At 41.2% G+C, this 22,362-nt stretch overlaps 1 protein-coding gene across 1 annotated transcript in view; it reads right to left on the reverse strand.

Moving 5' to 3' along the window:
* snx17 (sorting nexin 17) overlaps positions 1-22,362 on the reverse strand; it is an 87,866-nt gene that overhangs the window by 57,321 nt on the left and 8,183 nt on the right. The window contains exon 2 of the mRNA XM_048531027.2: positions 612-686. Coding sequence (XP_048386984.1) covers positions 612-686 — 75 coding nt within the window. The remainder of the gene's footprint in view (positions 1-611; positions 687-22,362) is intronic.

The following is a 22,362-nucleotide window of genomic DNA, read 5'->3' on the forward strand; positions in this document are numbered from 1 at the left end:
GTTTAAACATTTTGATATGGACACTCAAAGCAAAACATACTTTTGTTTTTGAGCAGCTTTAGTATTGTATGACCAAGAAATGTTCAAAATAGTTAAGTCAGGGCACATTTATGAAGATTCGGACTTAATGTCTCAGGTTGATACTCTTTCTTCAAAACTGAAGATGGATAAATTTGTAAAGGTTTTTAAGCCAGGAGAAGGGAGGAGGGGGCAGGTGGAACAAAAGGAACAACTAAGAGATCGGAGGCAGATTCTTTCACGATACAAAAACAAAGATTTCTTCACGGTATAGCATATAAAGACGGCAAAGTTGTGCCGAAATGAGGTGCGAATATATACAGAAGTTCTGCATTTGCTTTGTTAGTTTGCTAAATATTTTTCTCATAATTGTTCATGTTATTCTGCAGTGAAAATCCATTATGCCTTTTGAACCAAATTCATTACTTTGAAGTTAGTTTCTTTGAAGGGAACGTTCTTTAAGTTAAAAGTAACTAAGTCATAAGCAAAATAATGATCAATTCCCGTCCGGCAGACTTATCAGGAAATAATTTGATGGAAAATAGCAGTTTGTGAATGGAGCTATCATGCCTTCCAAATATAAAAAAAATCACCTGCTCATGCAATCCATAGAGTTGACTGTATCGGACGCGACAATGTAACACTCCATTCACATGAATGTTGTAGGCCTGTAGAAGAGGAGAAATTAGTGTTAACTATACATTATTTATGGAGAAAAACGGATGCCGACTTAACTTCAAAAAGTGATACATTCGTGTTCACATACTTCCATTCAACTGACGATTTTGTCAACGTTCTTGCTAAACACCCCACTTTTCAGTGGAATTACACTCATTGCTTTTATTGTGTCATTTTCGAATTCAAATCTCGCATCTACATTGGACTACTATATAATCGAAGTTGTTTAATTAATTTCACCTCCACAGATGCTGCTAGACCTGCTGAGCTTTTCCAGCAACTTTGTTTTTGTTTCCGATTTACAGCATCCGCAGTTCTTTTGGTTCTTATTTAATCAAACTTAGGGCTTCTTCACCCAAAAGGTTGCGAATCTGTGGAAGTGCCTGCCCAGCGAAGTTACTGAGGCTTCCTCACTGAACGTTTTTAAAGGTGAGACAGATACTTTTTGAATAGTAAAGGAATTAAAGGGTTACGGTGAGAGGCGGGGTTAAATGAAGCTGAGGTCATGAAAAGCTCAGCCATGATCTTATTGAATGGCGAGCAGGCTTGAAGGGCCAGATGGCCTACTCCTGCTCCTGGTTCTTATATTCTTATATGACGAATACCAGAACAATAATAGCAATAGAAATCAGGACGAGTACATCAAATGCAAGAGACAGACCAAGGCTGGAATGAGGAAGGCTAAAAAGGAAACATGTAGATAGATTAGCAGGCTGCACTAAATCAAACAGAAAGATGTTGTTCAAACACATTAAATAGTAAAAGATTAGCGAAGGATAAAGTCGGTCCTATAAGGAAGTAGCAGGGTAAGCTGTTCACTGAAGCAATGGATGTGGCAGAGGTATTAGATTAAATATTTCACTCTGTCTTTACCAAATTTGAACATAGTGACAATGGCCTAATTGAAAATGTGGGCAACTGAGCAGTATAGTAATAAAGCAAAGGTTCTAAGAAAGACCTAACAGGACTCCAGGTAGAGAAGTCATCAGACCTGGATGGGGTGCACTCTAGATTGCGAACAGGGCTAAGGGAGCAAATAGCGGATCCAGTGACAGAAATTTTCCAGGCATCTCTGAACACAGGAGTAGTCCCAGAAACTTGGAAGATTGCAATGTGACAACATTGTTTGAGGGACAAAGGATAACTCAAGAAACTACAGACCTGACATCTTGACATCAAGACATCAGTGGGAAAACTGATGAAAGCCAAAAATACAGGATACAATAAGCAGAGAAAAAGTAATTAATATTAAAACAGTCAATATGACTTTGTCAAGACAGGTCATGTTTCTCAAAGTTCTGAATGAGGTGACGAGACAGAAAATGACAGCACTGCTATGGATATTGTATATTTGGGCTTCATACAGTGACACATGTCAGTTGGTTAGCAAAACAGAAATGTTTTGGATTGTTTCAGAGCTAGTAGGAACTGCAGATGCTGGAGAATGAGATAACAAGGTGTCGAACTTGATGAACACAGCAGGCCAAGCAGCGTGAGAGGAGCAGGAAAGCTGATGTTTCGGACCTAGACCCTACTTCAGGTAAATCTTCAAAAACAAGTTGACCTTATTGAGGAGTTCTAAATTATGAACAATTTTGACAGGATAAAGAAGGATACTATGTTTCCACTAGTTGGTTTGTCAGTCAATGTCAGGATTCTAAGCAAGACAGCTCGGAGCGAGGAGGAAAACTTATATAACTCAGAACCCTTACCATATGGGTACAGACTATTCAGCCTATTGAAGCCACTCTGACTCTCCAAAAAGCATGCCTCACAGATGACACCACTTCTCCCCCCCCCCCCTCTCTCTTCCCCCCCCCCCCCCCCCCCAACCAAACCCTACCATTCTAACAGTCAGTCTTAGGATTTGGGATGCATAGCCTGGTGCAGTGAATGAGGTGGATTCCATAGGAGGTTTAAAAGACAGATGGATAGATATCTGAAAGTGATCAATTTACAGGGTATGGAGATGCAGCAGCAGGAGAATGGGACTAACTGGATAGCCCTTTCCAGAAGCCGGTACAGACATAGGGGAAATCGAATAGATTATTTAGAACAATGTTTGTGGATATATTGCCAGTCAAGTGTGCTACTTTGTCATCAATGGTGTCAAACTTCTTGAACACTGTTGGAGTGCCCTGATCCTTGCAAGAGAGGAGTATTTCATCACACTCCTGACTTGTGCGTTGAAGACAGTAGACAGAACAATGAAAATAGTTATTGCTGCAGGATTCTGAGCTTCTGATGTGTTTCATGGAGCCAGTAATTTGATGACTGGTTGAGCTGGGTTTCTGGCCAATGGTTGTGGAGAACTGAGTGATGGTGCCATTAAGGAGCAACGATCAGATTCACTGTTGTTGGAGATACACATTGAAACCCTACAGTGTGGAACCAATGATTCTACGAACATTCCAGTGGCATTTCCCATTACTTGCTAAATCTGTATGCTAGCTTTGTGATTTATACATAATGACTCCCAAATCTGTGCTGAAGCTTTCTGCACTTTCTTCATTTAAATAATATTCAACTCCTGTATTGTTTCCCTGAATAATGCATCTGCTTTCATTCTAGACACTTCATTTAAGACTCTAGAATGAAATACATCAAAACCCCAACACCTATCAGCACACTGCTCCAACAACCCAGTTCCAACTCTCTAGGTGGTTTTAATTTTCCACCCACCCTTCCATTTCCTGATTTAATTGCTACTTCTGTGATATGCATTCCACCAACTTCCCCAAGAAAGCCAAGAATACAATGAAGAGCACACACAATGTTCATAACACACACCAGCTTCAGTACTTTGACTATCATTTCTGCTCTGTTAGGATATCCTGATTTGGCAAAAAACTTTTCACAATGTCTCTCTATATTGCGCCAAACGTTGGTCAGAGTAGGCATGCATCTGCTTAAATTGCAGCAACTGGAGTTAAGTCAGGGACAACTTAATTGAACTACATGATCCAAAGGTGTCTTGCGAGCATGCAAATGGAAAGGATGTTTATTCTAATGGAGGATTTAGAACTAGAGGTAGCGGTTTCAAAATAAATTTAAAACAGCAAAAACAAGTCAACTGTATATCTAAGGGTTTTCTTTGAAATCTTTTTCCTCATAGGTGATGAAAACAGAGTCCTTGAATATTTCATGGAAAAGTTGATTCTTGATGAAAGGCGGGTGAAAGGTTGTCACGAGTGAACAAGCATGTGGAATAACCAAAATCAGCCATGGTCTTACTAAATGGCTGACAGGGCATTGTTAAGTGTCCTACTCCGGCTCCTAATTTGTTGTATGTAACAAGAATCTGCCTATCCGCTGTTTTAATTCATAATCTTACGTATTTAAAGTCACCGAGCTCCAATACGCAATTTTGCATCGCTCTTAATTGTCTTGTTTTGTTGATAACTTAGCATCATGCATTTGATTTTCTCTGCATTGTTTGAACGACTAACTTATGCTCCTTCTAATTCTCCCTTGTTTCATCTGTTTTCCGAGTTACTGTACATAACAATATTAACTGCAAAATCAAAATCCTCTCCACCCCTCTCACCCACTCCAACCTCTCCCCCGCAGAACGGGCAGCCCTCCGCTCCAACCCCAACCTCACCATCAAACCCGCAGACAAGGGAGGCGCAGTGGTAGTATGGCGCACTGACCTCTACATCGCCGAGGCCAGACGCCAACTCTCCGACACCACCTCCTACCGCCCCCTCGATCATGACCCCACACCCGAGCACCAAACCATCATCTCCAACACCATTCACGACCTCATCACCTCAGGGGACCTCCCACCCACAGCCTCCAACCTCATTGTTCCCCAACCCCGCACGGCCCGTTTCTATCTCCTTCCCAAAATCCACAAACCTGCCTGCCCTGGTCGACCCATCGTCTCAGCCTACTCCTGCCCCACCGAACTCATCTCCACCTATCTGGACTCCATTTTCTCCCCTTTGGTCCAGGAACTCCCCACCTACGTCCGTGACACCACCCACGCCCTCCACCTCCTCCAGGACTTCCAATTCCCTGGCCCCCAACACCTCATATTCACCATGGACGTCCAGTCCCTGTACACCTGCATTCCGCATGGAGATGGCCTCAAGGCCCTCCGCTTCTTCCTGTCCCGCAGGCCCGACCAGTCCCCCTCCACCGACACTCTCATCCGCCTAGCTGAACTCATCCTCACACTCAACAACTTCTCTTTTGACTCCTCCCACTTCCTACAGACTAAGGGGGTGGCCATGGCCACCCGCATGGGCCCCAGCTATGCCTGCCTCTTTGTAGGTTACGTGGAACAGTCCCTCTTCCGCACCTACACAGGCCCCAAACCCCACCTCTTCCTCCGGTACATTGATGACTGCCGCCTCTTGCTCCCCAGAGGAGCTCGAACAGTTCATCCACTTCACCAACACCTTCCACCCCAACCTTCAGTTCACCTGGGCCATCTCCAGCACATCCCTCACCTTCCTGGACCTCTCAGTCTCCATCTCAGGCAACCAGCTTGTAACTGATGTCCATTTCAAGCCCACCGACTCCCACAGCTACCGAGAATACACCTCCTCCCACCCACCCTCCTGCAAAAATTCCATCCCCTTTTCCCAATTCCTCCGCCTCTGCCGCATCGGCTCCCACGATAAGACATTCCACTCCCGCACATCCCAGATGTCCAAGTTCTTTAAGGACCGCAACTTTCCCCCCACAGTGATCGAGAACGCCCTTGACCGCGTCTCCCTTATTTCCCGCAACACATCCCTCACACCCCGCCCCCGCCACAACCGCCCTAAGAGGATCCCCCTCGTTCTCACACACCACCCTACCAACCTCCGGATACAACGCATCATCCTCCAACACTTCCGCCATTTACAATCCGACCCCACCACCCAAGACATTTTTCCATCCCCACCCCTGTCTGCTTTCCGGAGAGACCACTCTCTCCGTGACTCCCTTGTTCGCTCCACACTGCCCTCCAACCCCACCACACCCGGCACCTTCCCCTGCAACCGCAGGAAATGCTACACTTGCCCCCACACCTCCTCCCTTACCCCTATCCCAGGCCCCAAGATGACATTCCACATTAAGCAGGAGGTTCACCTGCACATCTGCCAATGTGGTATACTGCATCCACTGTACCCGGTGCGGCTTCCTCTACATTGGGGAAACCAAGCGGAGGCTTGGGGACCGCTTTGCAGAACACCTCCGCTCAGTTCGCAACAAACAACTGCACCTCCCAGTCGCAAACCATTTCCACTCCCCCTCTCATTCTCCAGATGACATGTCCATCATGGGCCTCCTGCACTGCCACAATGATGCCACCCGAAGGTTGCAGGAACAGCAACTCATATTCCGCCTGGGAACCCTGCAGCCATATGGTATCAATGTGGACTTCACCAGTTTCAAAATCTCCCCTTCCCCTACTGCATCCCTAAACCAGCCCAGTTCGTCCCCTCCCCCCACTGCACCACACAACCAGCCCAGCTCTTCCCCCCCACCCACTGCATCCCAAAACCAGTCCAACCTGTCTCTGCCTCCCTAACCGGTTCTTCCTCTCACCCATCCCTTCCTCCCACCCCAAGCCGCACCCCCATCTACCTACTAACCTCATCCCACCTCCTTGACCTGTCCGTCTTCCCTGGACTGACCTATCCCCTCCCTACCTCCCCACCTATACTCTCTCCACCTATCTTCTTTACTCTCCATCTTCGGTCCGCCTCCCCCTCTCTCCCTATTTATTCCAGGTCCCTCTCCCCATCCCCCTCTCTGATGAAGGGTCTAGGCCCGAAACGTCAGCTTTTGTGCTCCTGAGATGCTGCTTGGCCTGCTGTGTTCATCCAGCCTCACATTTTATTATCTTGGAATTCTCCAGCATCTGCAGTTCCCATTATCTCTCTCTAGGATCTTTCTTCTTGTTTGTATGGTAGAGCCACTTTTGTCTTACTGGCTAATTATTGAGGACAATGATAAACAAAGCTGCTTGGAATAATCAGTTTCAACAGTCTATTTTAATTCAAAAAGGCTCAATCACATCCAAGAATTGTATTTTGTTAGACATCACTGAAACTACATAAGATCTGGAATCCCTTGTGTCTTCGGAAATTTTGAACAATGATTTAGCTCTTAAATAAACAATTGAGATAAATGTAAAGCATGACTAAGTTACTTGGTAACCTCTAGAAAACAATGTTGTGCAGGACAGTGCATGGAAATCAAAATGTCTCCCCAAGGGAAATACCAATGGTAATGGGGTTTTGCGTTAAACAATACTCAACTTAAATTTACACAAATCATTGAAATAGTAACCATGACGAGTCTTAAGTATTACCAATCAATTGCTTGTGTACAGGTACGTAACATTGAAATCTTTTTAATAAATAGTTCTTGGTTCCCTCCAAATGCAGTAGCAGCTTATAAGACCTTAATCAAGAGCTAAAGTAACACATTGTCCAAATAAAGCCTATTTCATCATTCAATAAGAACATAGCTGAACTTGTTTTGTCTTTGGCTCTATTTTCCTCCCTGTCCCCAGAATGCACAACTCCCTTTCCATTCAAAAATCTGTCTAACTCGTACTGGAACATATTCAATGGACAAGGTGGCACTATTTACAGTGGAAGGAAATTGCACAGACCAAATCTTACAAGGATGAAAATTCAAGATGGAAATGACAAGTTATTTTTACACTGTCCACCCTAGTTCTAGATTTCTATACCATCCCCAAACTGATCCCAACAGGAATCATGTTTTTGGCAGGCACATTCCCCCACTGTGCACACCCCCCGCCGCCGCCGCCGCCGCACCCCCCCCCCCCCCCACCCCCGTCCCCTCTGAATCACTTTCAATACGGATGTCTCATTCTTCTAAGCTTCAAGCAATAAGGCCAATCTCGAAATAATCCATTCATCTCAGGAAGCAGCCTTATAAGCCTTATCTGAACTCCTTCCAATGCAAACATATACACGCTTGAGACATGAGAGAAAATCTGAACATGTATGGGCTCAGCATTGCTCTCTACAGCTGGAACAAAACTTGCCATTTTCAAACTCACCCCCTTTACAATAAAGGCTGACATTCCATTCGTCTTCCTAATTACACAGTGCACCTGCAATGAGATTCAGACACAAGAATGGCCAAGACAACAGTGTCGTGATCGTGTCCCACCTGAATCAAGAGGCCTGGATTCAAGGCCCACCAGTCTACAGGTGAACATCTCTGAATAGTTTTGTTAAAACATATCTACAAAGGATAGCATTCTGCAGTTTCTTTAAGAAATTTTGGTTTACTTTTCTTTCTGCTAAAATTACAAACACATTTCCTACATCTTCAATCAAATTTTTGTCTCATTCTATCACTATCAACTGGTTCTTCCCTACAACATGCCCTCCTACCAGTCTGGCTCGTAAGTAAATTTAACAATACACTCCTTTCAACCAAGCAATTAATATGGATTTGTAAATAATTGAGCGCCAGACACCAATTCCTGTGGAACTTATTAGTTACTGTGTCAACCTGAAAATAACATTTATCCAGGCTCTGTTTGCTATAATCTAGCCAATTCTTGGTGATGCTAATATTCACCATGGAATAACACAAGCGCTCTTTATCCTGTGCAGTATTCTTACGTTGCACCTTATGAATTTTGTTTTAAGAACTCAAATATACTAAATCCACTGGCTCCATGTTACTTGCTACATCCTCAATGAAATCTAATAGATTGGTCAGCATAAGAAATAGATAGATGAAATTTTGTGTGGCAGAGTAGTAATACCCCACCTTCTGCAACTGAAGATCCAAATTCAAATCCTCCCTTACCCCACATGTCAATGTTGGAAGAGATTGGTTAAAAATTACAGTTTAGGGGGAAAAAAGTGGACAAGGCATTCAACCCGTCAAACCTCTTTTGCCTTTCAACAAGATCTTCGCAACACATGCTTCTGCACTACTCTCATATCTTGTGGTGTCTGTAATATATAATGATCCTCCAAAACATTCTGGGATAAACATTTAATCATCCTGCCACTGTCCCCTTTATAAAGCATATTGACTTTGCCTGATTGTTTCCTTTAAGGAACATGTGTGTTGCTAAAAAAAAATTTTGTCAAGGGCTTTAATCCTCATCAAGCAACTTTTGCTGCCCTCTTCCTTCGTGTATTGTGTTTCTTGGTTGTTTACTCCCATGTTCTAGTATCTCCCTCTTTTAAAGAAAAAATGTAACTACTGTTGACATGTAGCAATCCATCTGGTTCACTAATGTTCGCGAGGAAGGGAAATCTGATATGCTTATCTCATCTGGCCTACATAGGATTCCACAGCAATGCGACTGACTCTTAAGTGCCCTTTGGCTTAGGCAGTGACACCCATATTCCCATGAACTAATAAAAGCAACACTGACTAATGCAGAGATACAACAGTAGCTTGCCATCTTTCATTGTTATTGTGCCATAAGTACATTTTCACATCAGAAGATGCATCCTCAAGAAAACAAAAAATTGCTGAACCACCCAAAAGCACAGAAACATCAAGCAACGCTACAAAACACCAACAGTAAAATCTTTGGTCCAGAAAACAAATGCTTAAAAAAGTAGCATGCCATTCCAGAAACATGCAAATTCTATTCTTCTACCAATTGTTTCCTTAAGTTGCTGCATGCAGACAGTTGGGTACTCAAATTGGTTTAAGACAAATGCAGTTTATGGCTGACTTCTTTCAACAGTTCAGAATTCTCATCTTCAACTTTCATGGCTTGAAGTGGTTCTTTTCAAACCTTCATAAGAGGCAGAACAAATTCAGAAGGCTCTTAATATGAATGGGATATTTGGCATTAACAGAGTTATAAAAGCCAAATTAAATCTTTATGTTCCATGGGTAAATAAACCCTAAATTGGGGCATTGTTTCATTCTGGGCACTGCATGTCAAGAGATATGCCAAGAGTTTAGAGAGTTACTAAAATGGTACCAAAAATTGTGACATTTAGAAGAGATTTTGGTTTATCTCTGTGATATTACAGGTGGTGTTCAAAAATCAAAGAATTCGAATAGACTAAGCAAGAAAATCGTGTAGGTTAGATGGGCTTCAGATTGGTATGGCAGGTCGGCACAACAATCGAGGACTGAAGGGCCTGTACTGTGCTGTAATGTTCTAAAGACACGTTTCCAGTTCTAAATGAAACCGATTTTCATTATTCTACAAAAAAAACTAGGAGAGGAGAATTTTCTTCAAATACATGCTGCATAATGGAAGTGCACTGCCTAAAATGGTGGCAGAATCAATTCCATTACAATCTTCAGGGGAAAAAACAAAAATCGATAAATACTTAGAAGGGGTAAAATTTACAAAGTAAGGTAGTTAATTTGATAGCTACAATAAAGAGCTAAAAACAGAGACCAAATAGCCTTCTCTGTTGTGCTATTTACATGTTTCAAACTCCCGAGGCCTCGAAGATTATCAAAACTTGCTTCCTGATTAACGTGCATACACCAATTAAGATGATATTCTCAGGCCCAGGGAGTTTGACTGGCTGTAAGAACTTCCACCTTGCCAAATGCAAATGGCAGGAAAAGCAACAGGATTGTAAACAAGAAAGCACAGAAGAACAGGTTAGCGAAATAAAGTATTCCAGTATCTAAATCATATGCAAGTTCACGTCATTTTACTGGCTTAATAAATGGGAAGAAAGTATCAAGGGGATCAAAAAAGCTTAGCGACTAATAGAGCAGAGACCTCAAAATTGCAATGAACTTGCATCATGCATTTGGCTCGAAGTCCTCTATCAATGGCAGCATAAGATTTTATTTTATTCATGTGGGTTATGCTGACAAGGTCAGCATTTACTACCCATCCCTACTTGTCATAGAATTCCTACAGTGTGGAAACAGGCCATTCAGCCGAACAAGTTCACACTGACTCGCCGACTGATTTTGCGAAGAAGCTGGGCCGTTGTCTTCTTGGGCTGCTACAACCCATTTGATGTAGGTACACTCAATGTTGTTTAGGAGGTATCCGTAAACACTATTCGATCAGACAGTAGTGGGAGCAGGTTTGGAAGATGTTGTCTAACAATCCTTGGTCAATTTTGACAGCGCATTTTTGCATCCCGCTGGTGCTACTGTTTGCGAGTTTTGAGAAGTTTGTTGGGAGTGGGCGGGGAGGGAACAGGGCAGGGGGATTGAGTGTAACACAAATCAAGTCGACTGATTTGTTTTGAAGGATGTCAGGCTTTGGGTACGTTTTCTGAAGTACACACATATCCAGACAAGTGGAGGTGCTCCGTAACAATCATGACCTATCTTTTATAGATGATGGGCAGGCTTCCGGAGTCAGGCGGTGAGTTATGCACGGCAGAGTTCCTAGCTTCTGATTTAATCTTGTAACCATAATATTTCTATAGCTAGGATCTGGGGAGAGAGAAACGGTTTCCATCAAGTCTAGTATGACACCACTTCGGAACTAAAATGGAGCTGGAAAATGGTGTGTTTTTATGTTGTTGCTATTATGTCAACAACGTAAGAAACACCATTTTCCAACTTCTTTTATTTCTGAAGAGGAAATCACACTTCACAACCTGTTTTTCCTCTCGCTTCATAGACATTGCCTGTCAAATTTCCAACATTCACACTATTTTGTTTTTAGTTATATGGCAAGTCCAGTTCAGATTTTGATCAGTGATCAAAATCCCCTAGGATGTTCATTGTAGTTGATTCAACATGGGTAATTCATCAAATGTCACAGAACAACAGCTAGATTCTCGCTTCTTAGAGACAGTCATTGGCGGACACTTGTGGCAGAAATGTTGCTGGCTAATTATGAGCTCAAGCCTGGATACTGTGCAGGTCTTGTTGCATATAGAAACAAGCTGCTTCAGTGCTTGAGGAGGCACAAATGGCATTGAACTTTGTTTGCTAATGATTGTATGTTCTATTTCTGACATTATGATGGGTAAAGGCCCCTGATGAAGCCCCGAAGATGGAGCAACCTAGAACACTGCCCCCAGAAACTCCCACATTGGTGTTCTGGAGTTGAGGTGATGGCATCCAACAACCATTACAACTGTGCTTTGTGCTAGATTTGACTCCAACCAGAAGACCTTTCCCCAATTTTGCATCAACTCTGCTTTCACTACAGTTTCCTAAATGCCACACAATGTTAAATACAGCAGATACTCTCACTTCCCTGATGGAGTTCAGTTCTTTTGTCCATGTTTGAACCAAGGTTATAATGAGGTCAGGAACTCCTGTCCCTGCTGAAACCAAAACTTGAGTGTCAGCAAGCAGGCTATTAAGAAACAAATACTGCTTGATAGTACCATTGACAAATCCTCCCATCACTGGTTGAAAATAGTCTCACTGTACAGTAATTGCCCAGGTTAGATTTGTCCTGCTTTTAATGAACATGACAGTCTTGGACAATTCTCCACATTGTATGGTAGGTGCCAGTACTGTACATATTAGCTAGGAGCACAATAACTTCTGAAGAACAAATCTTCAACGTTATTGCCCAAAGTTGTCAGGGCCCATAACTGAAGACACTAGATGCTGTAAAGTTAATTTCTTGATATCACATTAAGTGAATTGAATGGACTGAAGGCTGACATTAGTAATTCTGGGACTTAAGGAAGCCAAGAAACATCATCCACTTGACATTGTTGGCTGCATATTGGTATCTATATCTTTTGCACTAATGTGATAGTCTCCCCCATCACAGAGGATGGCAATACCGAAATAGTTCAGTTTAAATCAAATTAATGCAGTGGTGGCCCAAATGATTCAACAGTTAAATGTGTCACTTGTGGTAGCTCTTAGCCTTAGAGATAGGAATGTAGGAAACAGGAGTGAAAGAATTGTTGATTCAACACCTCAACCATGTTTCACCATTCAGCTTGATCATAGCTGAACTTTCACCTTGATGCCGCTGTTCCGCACTGACCACAAATCCCTTGAACTTTTTTTAACATCTAGAAATCTATTCATCACTACCTTAAATATGTTCAACGCCTGAGCTTCTGCAGCTCTCAAAATGGTGATGAATCACTGGGATTCTTGACCCAAGGTGAAGAAATTCCTCATGATCTCTAAATTGCCAAACCCTTAGTCCAAAACAGTGTCGCTCAGTATAAAACCCCAAAACCAAGGGAAACATCTTCCCGTCACCCAACGTATCTAAGTCCTTTAAAAATTTCTCAAGTTGTTTGGAGGTCAATCATTCTTCCAAATTCTGGAGATTATAGGCCCAGACTCTAGAATTGTTTCTTTTCAGACGAATCTAATACCCTACCAGTCTAGTTGGTTCTGTAACTCTCTCGGCATCAGATATATTCTTCCTTAGTCAGGAGATCAAAACTAGACAATATGCCAAGTGTAGTCTCACCAAGGCTCAAGATAATTTCAACAAGACATTTTTATTCCTATACTTTAATCCTCATGATAAAAGTTAACATATTATTTGCTTTTGAATCACTCTTACTGTACCTTCATGTTGTCTTTCAGTGATTCAAACAGGACACCAGTCTCTCTTTGGGAAGCCATGGCTTCCCAATTTCTCACTGTTCAACTAAAAGTCTGCATTTCTGTTTCTCCAAAGTGGAAAATTCAGTTTTCACAAATTATACTCCATCTGCCATATATTTGCTTACACATTTAACCTAAAATCACTTTGAAACCTCTTCACATCACCATCACAACACACATTCCCATATAGCTTGGTGTCACCAGCACACTTGGAAGTATTACACTTGATCCTCACATCCAGATAATTGATATAGATCATGAATGGCTGAGACCCAAACACTGACCCCTGTGGTATCATAAGAACTAGGAGTAGGAGTAGGCCATCTGACCCCTCAAGCCTGACCCACCATTTAATAAGATCATGGCTGATCTTTTTGAGACTCAGCTCCACTTACCTGCCAAGTCACCATAACCCTTAATTCCTTTACTGTTCAAAAATTTATCTTGCCTTGCCTTAAAAACATTCTGCATGGTAGCTTCAACTGCTTCACTGGACGGGGAATTCCACAGATTCACAACCCTTTGGGTGAAAACGTTCCTCTTGACCTTAATCCTACATTTGCCTCCCTTTATTTTGAGGCAAGTCCCAGTTTCACCTACTAGCAGAAGCAACCTGCCTCCACCTTATCTATTCTCTTCATAATCTTATATGTTTCTAGAAGATCTCCCCTCATTCTTCTGAATTCCAATGAGTACAATCCCAGTCTACTCAGTCTCTCCTCATAATCCAACCCTCTCAACTCTGGAATCAACCGAAGTGAATCTCCTCTGCACCCCCTCCAGTGCTAGTATATCTCTTCTCAAGTAAGGAGACCAAAACCGCACACAGTACTCAAGGTGCAGCCTCACCAGGACCCTATACAACTGCAGCATAGCCTCCCTGTTTTTAAACTCCATCCCTCTAGCAATGGCAGACAAAATTCCATTTGCCTTTTTAAATTATCTGCTGCACCTGCAATCCTATTTCTAGCGATTCATGCAAAAGGTCACCCTCTGCACAGCAGCATGCTGCAATTTTTTTTACCATTTACAACATAGTCCATTTTGCTGTTATTCCTATCAAAATGGATCACCTCACACTTATCAACATTGTACTCCATCTGCCAGACCTTTGCTCACTTAGACTAACTCTATCTCTCTGCAGACGCAGTGTCTTCTGCACACTTTGCTCTACCACTCACCTTAGTGTCATCTGCAAATTTTGACACACCACACTTAGTCCCCAACTCCAAATCATCTGTTGAAATTGTAAACAATTACGGTCCCAACACTGATTCCTGAAGCACAACACTAGCCACTGACCACCAACCAGAAAAACACCCGTTTACCGCTATTCTTTGCTTTCTACTGGTCAACCAATCCTCTACCCATGCCAGTACATTACCTGTAATACCGTGCAACTTTATCTTATATAGCAGCCTTTGATGTGGCACCTTGTCAAATGTCTTCTGGAAATCCAGATGCATCACGTCTACAGGTTCCCCATTATCCACCATGCAAGTAATGTTCTCAAAGAATTCCACCAAATTAGTTAAACATGGCCTACCCTCATGAACACATACTGGGTGTTCTCAATGGGACAATCTATAACCAGATGTCTTGCTATTTCTTCCTTAACAATAGTTTCAAGCATTTTCCCCCTAACGAAGTTAGGCTAAATGGCCAACACAGTTACGTGTTTTTTGTCTATTTCCTTTTTTAAAAACAGTGGCATCACATTGGCTCTTTTCCAATCTGTGGGAACCACCCCACTGTCCAGTGAATTTTGGTAAATAATTACTACCTCATTTGTTATTTCCCCCATCACCTCTTTTCGTACTCTAGGATGCATTTCATCAGGCCCAGGAGACTTGTCTACCTTTAGCCCCATTAGCTCACCCAGCACTGCCTCCTTCGTGATAATGATAGTTTCTAGGTCCTCACCAGCTGTAGCCTTCTTGCCACTAGTTTTCAGCATGTTAATTTGTGTCTTCCACTGTGAAGACCGACATGAAATAACTGTTTAATGACTCGGCTGTTTCCTCATTCCCCAGTATTAAATTGGCCTTCTCATCCTTTAAAAGGGCCAATGTTTACCTTCGCCACTCTTTTACAATTTACATATTTATGTAAACTTTTACTGCCTGTTTTTATATTCTGAGCTAGTTTGCTCTCAATCTCCCTTACCTTTCTTTATAACATTTTTTGCGACTTCCTGTTGGCCATTAAAGATTTCCCAGTCGACTAGTTTCCCACTACATTTTGCTTTTTTGTACGTGTTTTGTTTCCAATCTGATATTTCTTTAGACATCCATGGCTGGCTCTCTCTTCTCCTACAGTTGTTCTTTATCACTGGAATTTACTTCTGCTAAGCACTGAAAAATATCCTACTCACCAGTACTTTCCCATCTGAGAATAATCCATTCAGTCCAGTGTTTTTGATCCATTAGCCAATGCTCAATTGAGTCAGCACGTTAATCACAAGTTTGTGGTGCAGTGGCAGTGTCCTTACATCTGGACCAGAAGGTCCAGCTTCAAAGTCCCTCCTGCCATGAAGATGCATTTGATCAAAATTATCTACTACCCCAGCCCCAAGTGATCAAGTATTAGTTACTAAGCTCTTACTATGGGACAAATCAAAACCTGCTAAAAGTCCCAATATATTGCATCCACCGGCTCCCTTCATCTATTTTGTTAGTTACAACCTCAAAATGTTAACTTGCTTGTAAGAATAAACTGCCTTTCACAAATACCTGTTGACTTGCCCCATCCTATGGTGGTGTTCCAAGTATCTTGTCCCTTAAAATCCGTTACAGCATTTGCCCTCCTACCTGTGTTAGATTTACAGGCATGTACTTCTATATTTGTTCTCACCCTTTCATAACATTTTAAACAGTGAAGTTACATTTACTACCTTCTGATCACCAAGTGCTATACTCAACAGCACAAAATTTTCAACGATTATCAGTACTGCTTCGCTTAAATTTAGCCACCGCTTCCAACTTGCTAGGCTGTAGATCACAGGGATTGACCATCTGATGTCTCATTAGTTTCTGTAAACATGTAATATTGGATAAATAATTTCATGCAATTCCTCATTCCTTGGCTCTCTGGTATTTTTGTGAATTTTTTAAAACAAAGTATTTCTCAATGAAGACAGAGGCAGAGTATTGATTACTCTGTCAGCCATATTCTTACTCCTTGTTTTAAATTTTCCTGTCTGCTATGAGCCCATGCTTGATTTTGCGAATCATCTTCTTTTCCCCATACATCTAGCATCTTCTATAGCTCCTTTTCATAATTCTTGTTCATTTATAGTCATGTTTTGTTTTCCATTTCTTTCAGTTAATTTGCTCTCCTTTGAGCCAAACGTTGTTCTGAATCTTAAGGTTTATGATGTTTTAGTAACGTTATAAAACCTGTTTCTTTAATCTAAGACAAATTTTCGACTTCCTTATTAGACACAGTTCATTCACGATTCCAGTGAGATTTCAAAACTAACGTAAACTTATCATAGAACATGTCTTAATTTCTTACTTAACTACCAGCTTGTCTTTTCACGTAGCCCGTTAATCTTCAAGAGCCACCTGGACCCTCATATCACTGGTGTTTTTAAGAATAAAGACAGTAGTTTTGAAGTACATCATTTTAAAACTGAATGTAAAATTCTACCATAACAGGTACTCATCCTCAAAAGGCTCCTTCACAATAAGTAGCCCTTTCTCAGTGCACAATGACAGACTAAAGTAGCCCATTATCTGATTGATTCAAATTTGATTTCTTTATCACTTGCCCTAACTGAAAACTAGCTTGACGTAATTCATTCTCCAGGACACCCAAATCCATCTAAACCATGAGCTCTGCATGTGGCCTTTATTTAAATAGAAGTTATTTTCAATTATTCTTGTGAGAATGAAGTTGTTTACTTTCTTTTATGATGCTCCATTTGCCAAATTTTTGCCTACACACTGAAGCTACCCTTATCCTTACGCAGTCTGTCTATCTCTTCTAATCAACATACTTGTACACCAATCTTGCTATCATGCACAAATTCAGTGACCACATATCAGCATCCTCACCCAAGTCAGATAGGGATTGTAAGTCGATGATATCCTTGCACGAAATCCTATCACACTCCATTCGTTACCGCTTGCCATTTTTTAAAAGTTGAATTTATCTCTACCACGTAGCTAATCAATCCTTCAACCATGTGAATATATTGCCCTTTTTCCAATGTGCTTTCAATTTGTACAGCAATTTTTGATGTGGCTCCCTGTCAAATGCCTTTTGGAAATCAAGTACACCGTGCATACTGGTTCCCCTCAGTCCACCATGAATAATCTATATTTTTGCCTAAGTGAATAAGTAAGCACAAACTCACTTTCACAAAGTGTTCATGTTGGGCCAAATGATGACAGCTATTTCTTTTTTGTTTTAAAAAGAATCCTGCTACACCCTCCGAACTAAGAGATTTTTTAACTTTCCCCATGTTAAGCTGACTGCTCTGTAGTTTATTTTCCCAACTACTTTCCTAAAGAAAAAGTGTTATTCTTCAGACCACCGGGACCATTCTAGAATCTAAGGATTTTTGCACAATTATAAACAAATAATCTGTTAAATTTAAGTCACCACTTCTTAAAGAGGCTCAGGTGTAAGGCCCGAGGACTTGTCAACCTCCACGTCCAAGAGTTTGCCTCACATCCTTTCCTTGCTAATAGTGGCTTTATAGGGAAAAAAAAGGTTCACACCTCCTGATCCAGTTTCAACTAGCTTTGGAAAGTTTCCCCAAGACTTCCGCCATGAATATAGGCACAAAATATCTATTTGAAGTTTCTAGGCACTCACTGACAGACAGACACTAACTTTAGTTAGTCTTTTCTTTTTAAAATTGTTGTAGAAACACTTCCTACCAATTTTTAAGTCCGGAGCTAACTTTCTCCCCCCTCATTCTCAGCTTTCTGCATTGTTATTTTTTCACTCATTCTTGATTCTCAAAGTCAATCTAATTCTCTGACTTACCATTTATTTTTTCACATTTCTTTCAAATTTAATACTAACCTTAACTTCCTTATTTAGTCATAATGCATCCATCACAAAGAGGCTTTCTTTCTCAGTGGGACAAATTGTTGCTGAGACTTACTAAAATGTCCCCTTAAAAATCTGCCACCGTAACACTGCAGATCAGCTATACAAAATGTTCATGGCAGATTGCTCTGATCACCATCACAGAGATATTCCCTCAAGACATTATTGATTAATGCTGTCTCATTGCTAGGTCTAGGACAGCCTCCACCCTAACTGGTTCTGGAACATACTGCTCAAAGAAAGTGCCCTAATGACAACCTATAAACTCCCTTATCAAATTACCTTTGCCAATCTAATCAACATGTAGACGAAAGTGACCTAGAATTACTGCAATATATTACTTCCTTCACAATCTGTCCACTGTAGCTACTGTTAGGGGCATATAGCTACTCCCACAAGTAATCCTATACTTTCACTATTTATCGAAAAAGTCGAATTTAACTCTTGGGTTTTCAAGCTGGCCACCTCTCAGTACTGAATTGATGTTATCCTGAACACAGCTACCTGTCATTTTGTTATCCTAATTTCAAATTCCCTTCAACGTTCCAGGTCCATAAGATATCGGAACAAAAAATTCGGCCATTTGGCCCATGGCCTCTGCTGTGCCATTCAAACTTTATGGAGATATTCCGCAGCCCCTTTCTCCACTACCTTTGATCTCTTTACTAATCAAGGATGACACTACAACTTGTCGCCACAGAAGGCTGTGGAGGCCAAGTTTCAGTTTCACCAGTCCCAGCCTTGGTCGTCCTCCAGATATTACCCTAAATCAACCTGTTAGAGATTGTATTACACATTTGTACAACAGGTGGGATTTAAACCCAGGTCTCCTGGCTCTGAAGTATGGATAATACTGCTGCAACACAAGCGTCCTTGGTCAGCTTCCAATCATGTCCCTGTAATATTGATCAGGGGAAACACTTATCTCCACCTGTGCTAACAATTCATCCCTTTTTCACTAAAAATGGCATGCACAGACACTGTGCGTTAAATGCCTTTTTAAGCCTTTTTTTGCAACTTCTGGTCTTGCCTGATGCTGTAACACTTAAAATATTTATGTTTTGTCCCAATCACATTCTAATAATTACATATATTGCCACTTTGGTCTCTTGCTTTGTTGTTGCCCTTTACAATAACACTTTTTACTTCCATCGTTTAAATTCCTCTCCACCACCGCCATAATACAATTCGCCAGAACACTCGTCCCAGCACACACACAACATTGCAGCTTAGTTTCCCCAATGCTGGTGCCAGTCTCCTAAGAATCAAACCAATTTCTCCCATACCAGTCTTTAAGCAACACATTCGTCAACTCTCATCTTATTTAGCTTGTTTGCTCCTGTCCCAGATAATCATCTCTTCGGTTAACTTTGAGGTACTGCTTGAGGTCCCAATAGATCTCTTTCTTTCTCAGCAAAGCATTTTTTTAAAAAACTATTTGTTGTTCATACCTGTGTGGACCACAACCACTAGGCTCAAACACTCCCACTGCAAGATCTATTCCTGTCCAGAGAGATCATAAAAGCTGATACTAAGATGGTAAGAGATAATGGGAACTGCAGATGCTGGAGAATCCAAAATAATAAAATGTGAGGCTGGATGAACACAGCAGGCCAAGCAGCATCTCAGGAGCACTAAGATGGCAACATTTGTTTGCACTCTACTTCTTGGCTGCAGACAGCCATAACTAGTTGCTTACATTGCTGTCCGTAAGTACCTTTATATTCCTATTCACTTCCTTTGTTTCCTGTAGCATGAAGTTTAGTCAGTTTGCTAACTCACAATGCTACCATGCTTTCATCCATACAGGATATAGGGACCTGTTGGATAACCGTAAAAGACAAGACTCTTCCGCCTGTAGAGTCTCCGTACCAGTCTCAACATCAAATACATTACCTTAAACACTCTACCAAAAAGACAAAGTCCCAATCTGTTCCAAGTGATGATCACTCAGTTATGCTGAGAAACATTCCAAGTTATCGTGGAGCCTAACTGGAAGTTTACCTTCTCAGTTTGAAGTTGAACCAGAGCTTTTTTTCTTCCAAATCATTTCTAAAATTTGGACAAGTGAATATCTGAAAAGAACATTTTTCATTGACTTGCGTAAGCCAAATATATTTGAATGCTGCATTTCAACATCAACTTTCAAATGCTGGCTAATGTTAACCAGATAAGGTTGATGTTATGTCCACATTCTAGCTCTTGGGATTGATTTTTTTTTCAAATACACAAGTTAATCCTGTAAAGCTTTGTTTTCATAAATCAGTAAAATTCAAAACACCATTTCATCCATACTCAGGGGGGCTCTGGCTAAGATGAGAACACCTTAACTATCTATGACGTAACATCTGTTACTTATCATAATTTAGCCTAAGAAAATATAAGCTATGCAGAGAATCTATTTTTCAAGCTTCAAGTATAGATTGATACAATGCAAAATCAATGTACCATAGGCAAATGGAGAACCTGGTTAGCATGCACGTTAAGGTGAATGCCACACTGTGAGACTAGATCATGCGGTACTGTGTCCATGGACTGAGTCCCTGCAGTGCACTACCACATATTTGGGACTGAGCTTGTGATCTTAAACTATGTTAAGGTTCGTAGATCAGAATTAACTTAACACTCTCTTCATTCCTACTTACAAACGTTTTCCTAACTGCTCTTACTTCATACAAGATTTCAAAATGTATTTTTGTTCATGAACAGTTGCCAACGATCCTTTGCGTTGCATCAGTAAACCTACGTTACAAAAAACTTGCCAGAATTTTCCATATCAAGTCAACCAATGGCCCAAACAAACCAATACTGTTAAAAATCTAGTTACTTTGGAACACAAACTTGATCGTTTAAGTAAGGTAATTTCTTAGCCTGCAAGTTACCCTAGTTATTAGCTATCTTATTAATCTAACTTTTTTTTTTACACAGGCAATGTAATACAAGTTAATCTACATCTCCTCAATAAAACATGAAAACCTTAACTTAGTTGAAAGCTTGCTGTCTTCCAGTCTTCCATTCTTCAACCTACTTAACATTTTCTGAAGGGGGTGGATCAATGGTCAATGGTTGTGGTACATACCACCAGTGCCACTGACATACCTTAAAGGATGAAACCTTACAAACTGAGTACAGGGAATTAGGATGTACTTTAAAAAATAGGAACATCAGGATTATCATCAGCAACATGTGTTAATAAGCAAAGAAATAACAAGATATAATCAGGATATGCTCAGATCCCTGGTTCAGAGAAAGATGAGATCAGCACAAACAGACTTCATCTGAGCAGCATTGTGACCAAATATATCAGTGGTGTTGGCCACGTGAGGGGAATAGAACTGCTAGTGCTTTTATGGAAGGCTTAAACTTGAATGGTGAAGGTAATCGGGGTGACAGAAGGAAAGGAGAGAGATTAAAGGCAGAAACAGAAGCTGAAAAAGTACTAAGAAATAAACAAGACCATAAAGCTAAGCTGAATAAAAGTTAAAAAGGACAAGTCTAAGTCGCTGTTCTAAAGTAATAAGTGTTGCAAAAGGTAGATAAATCAACAACACAAGTAGACATGATACAGCTGCAGTTAGAGACACAGCTATAGTGTTATCAGAGATGGGAGCTGAACTTCTGGGGTATTCAAAATTCAGGGAGGACAAAAAAATTAGGGAAATGAGGTGTGATAGCATTGTTAGTAAGTGAGCCCAATGCAATAGTAAAGGAGGAAATAGGCTCAGAACATCATGTGGAATCTGTACAAGTAGAGATCAGAAACACTAAGGGGCGGAAAACATCATTGAGGGGTGTCCACAGGCCCCGGACAACTGAGATGCAACTAAGGAAAGGCATTAAAGTGCAGATCCATGCAACAGGATGCAATTGTAATCATGGGTGACGTTACACATAAATTGGGCAAACCAAACTAGTAATACTGTGGAGGAGGATTTCCTGGAGTCTATACGTGATTTTTTTTTAAGACCAATATGTCAAGAAATCAACAAGAGAGCATGAGTTCATAGATTGACTGGTGGGAGATGAGAAAGAATTAGTTAACTACTTTGCAGGACAGGGTCCATTGGAGAAGATGCGTGACCATAAAGTGATAGAATTGTTCATTAAGGT

The sequence above is a fragment of the Stegostoma tigrinum genome, chromosome 4 (genome assembly GCF_030684315.1).
Source record: "Stegostoma tigrinum isolate sSteTig4 chromosome 4, sSteTig4.hap1, whole genome shotgun sequence".
NCBI lineage: Eukaryota > Metazoa > Chordata > Chondrichthyes > Orectolobiformes > Stegostomatidae > Stegostoma > Stegostoma tigrinum.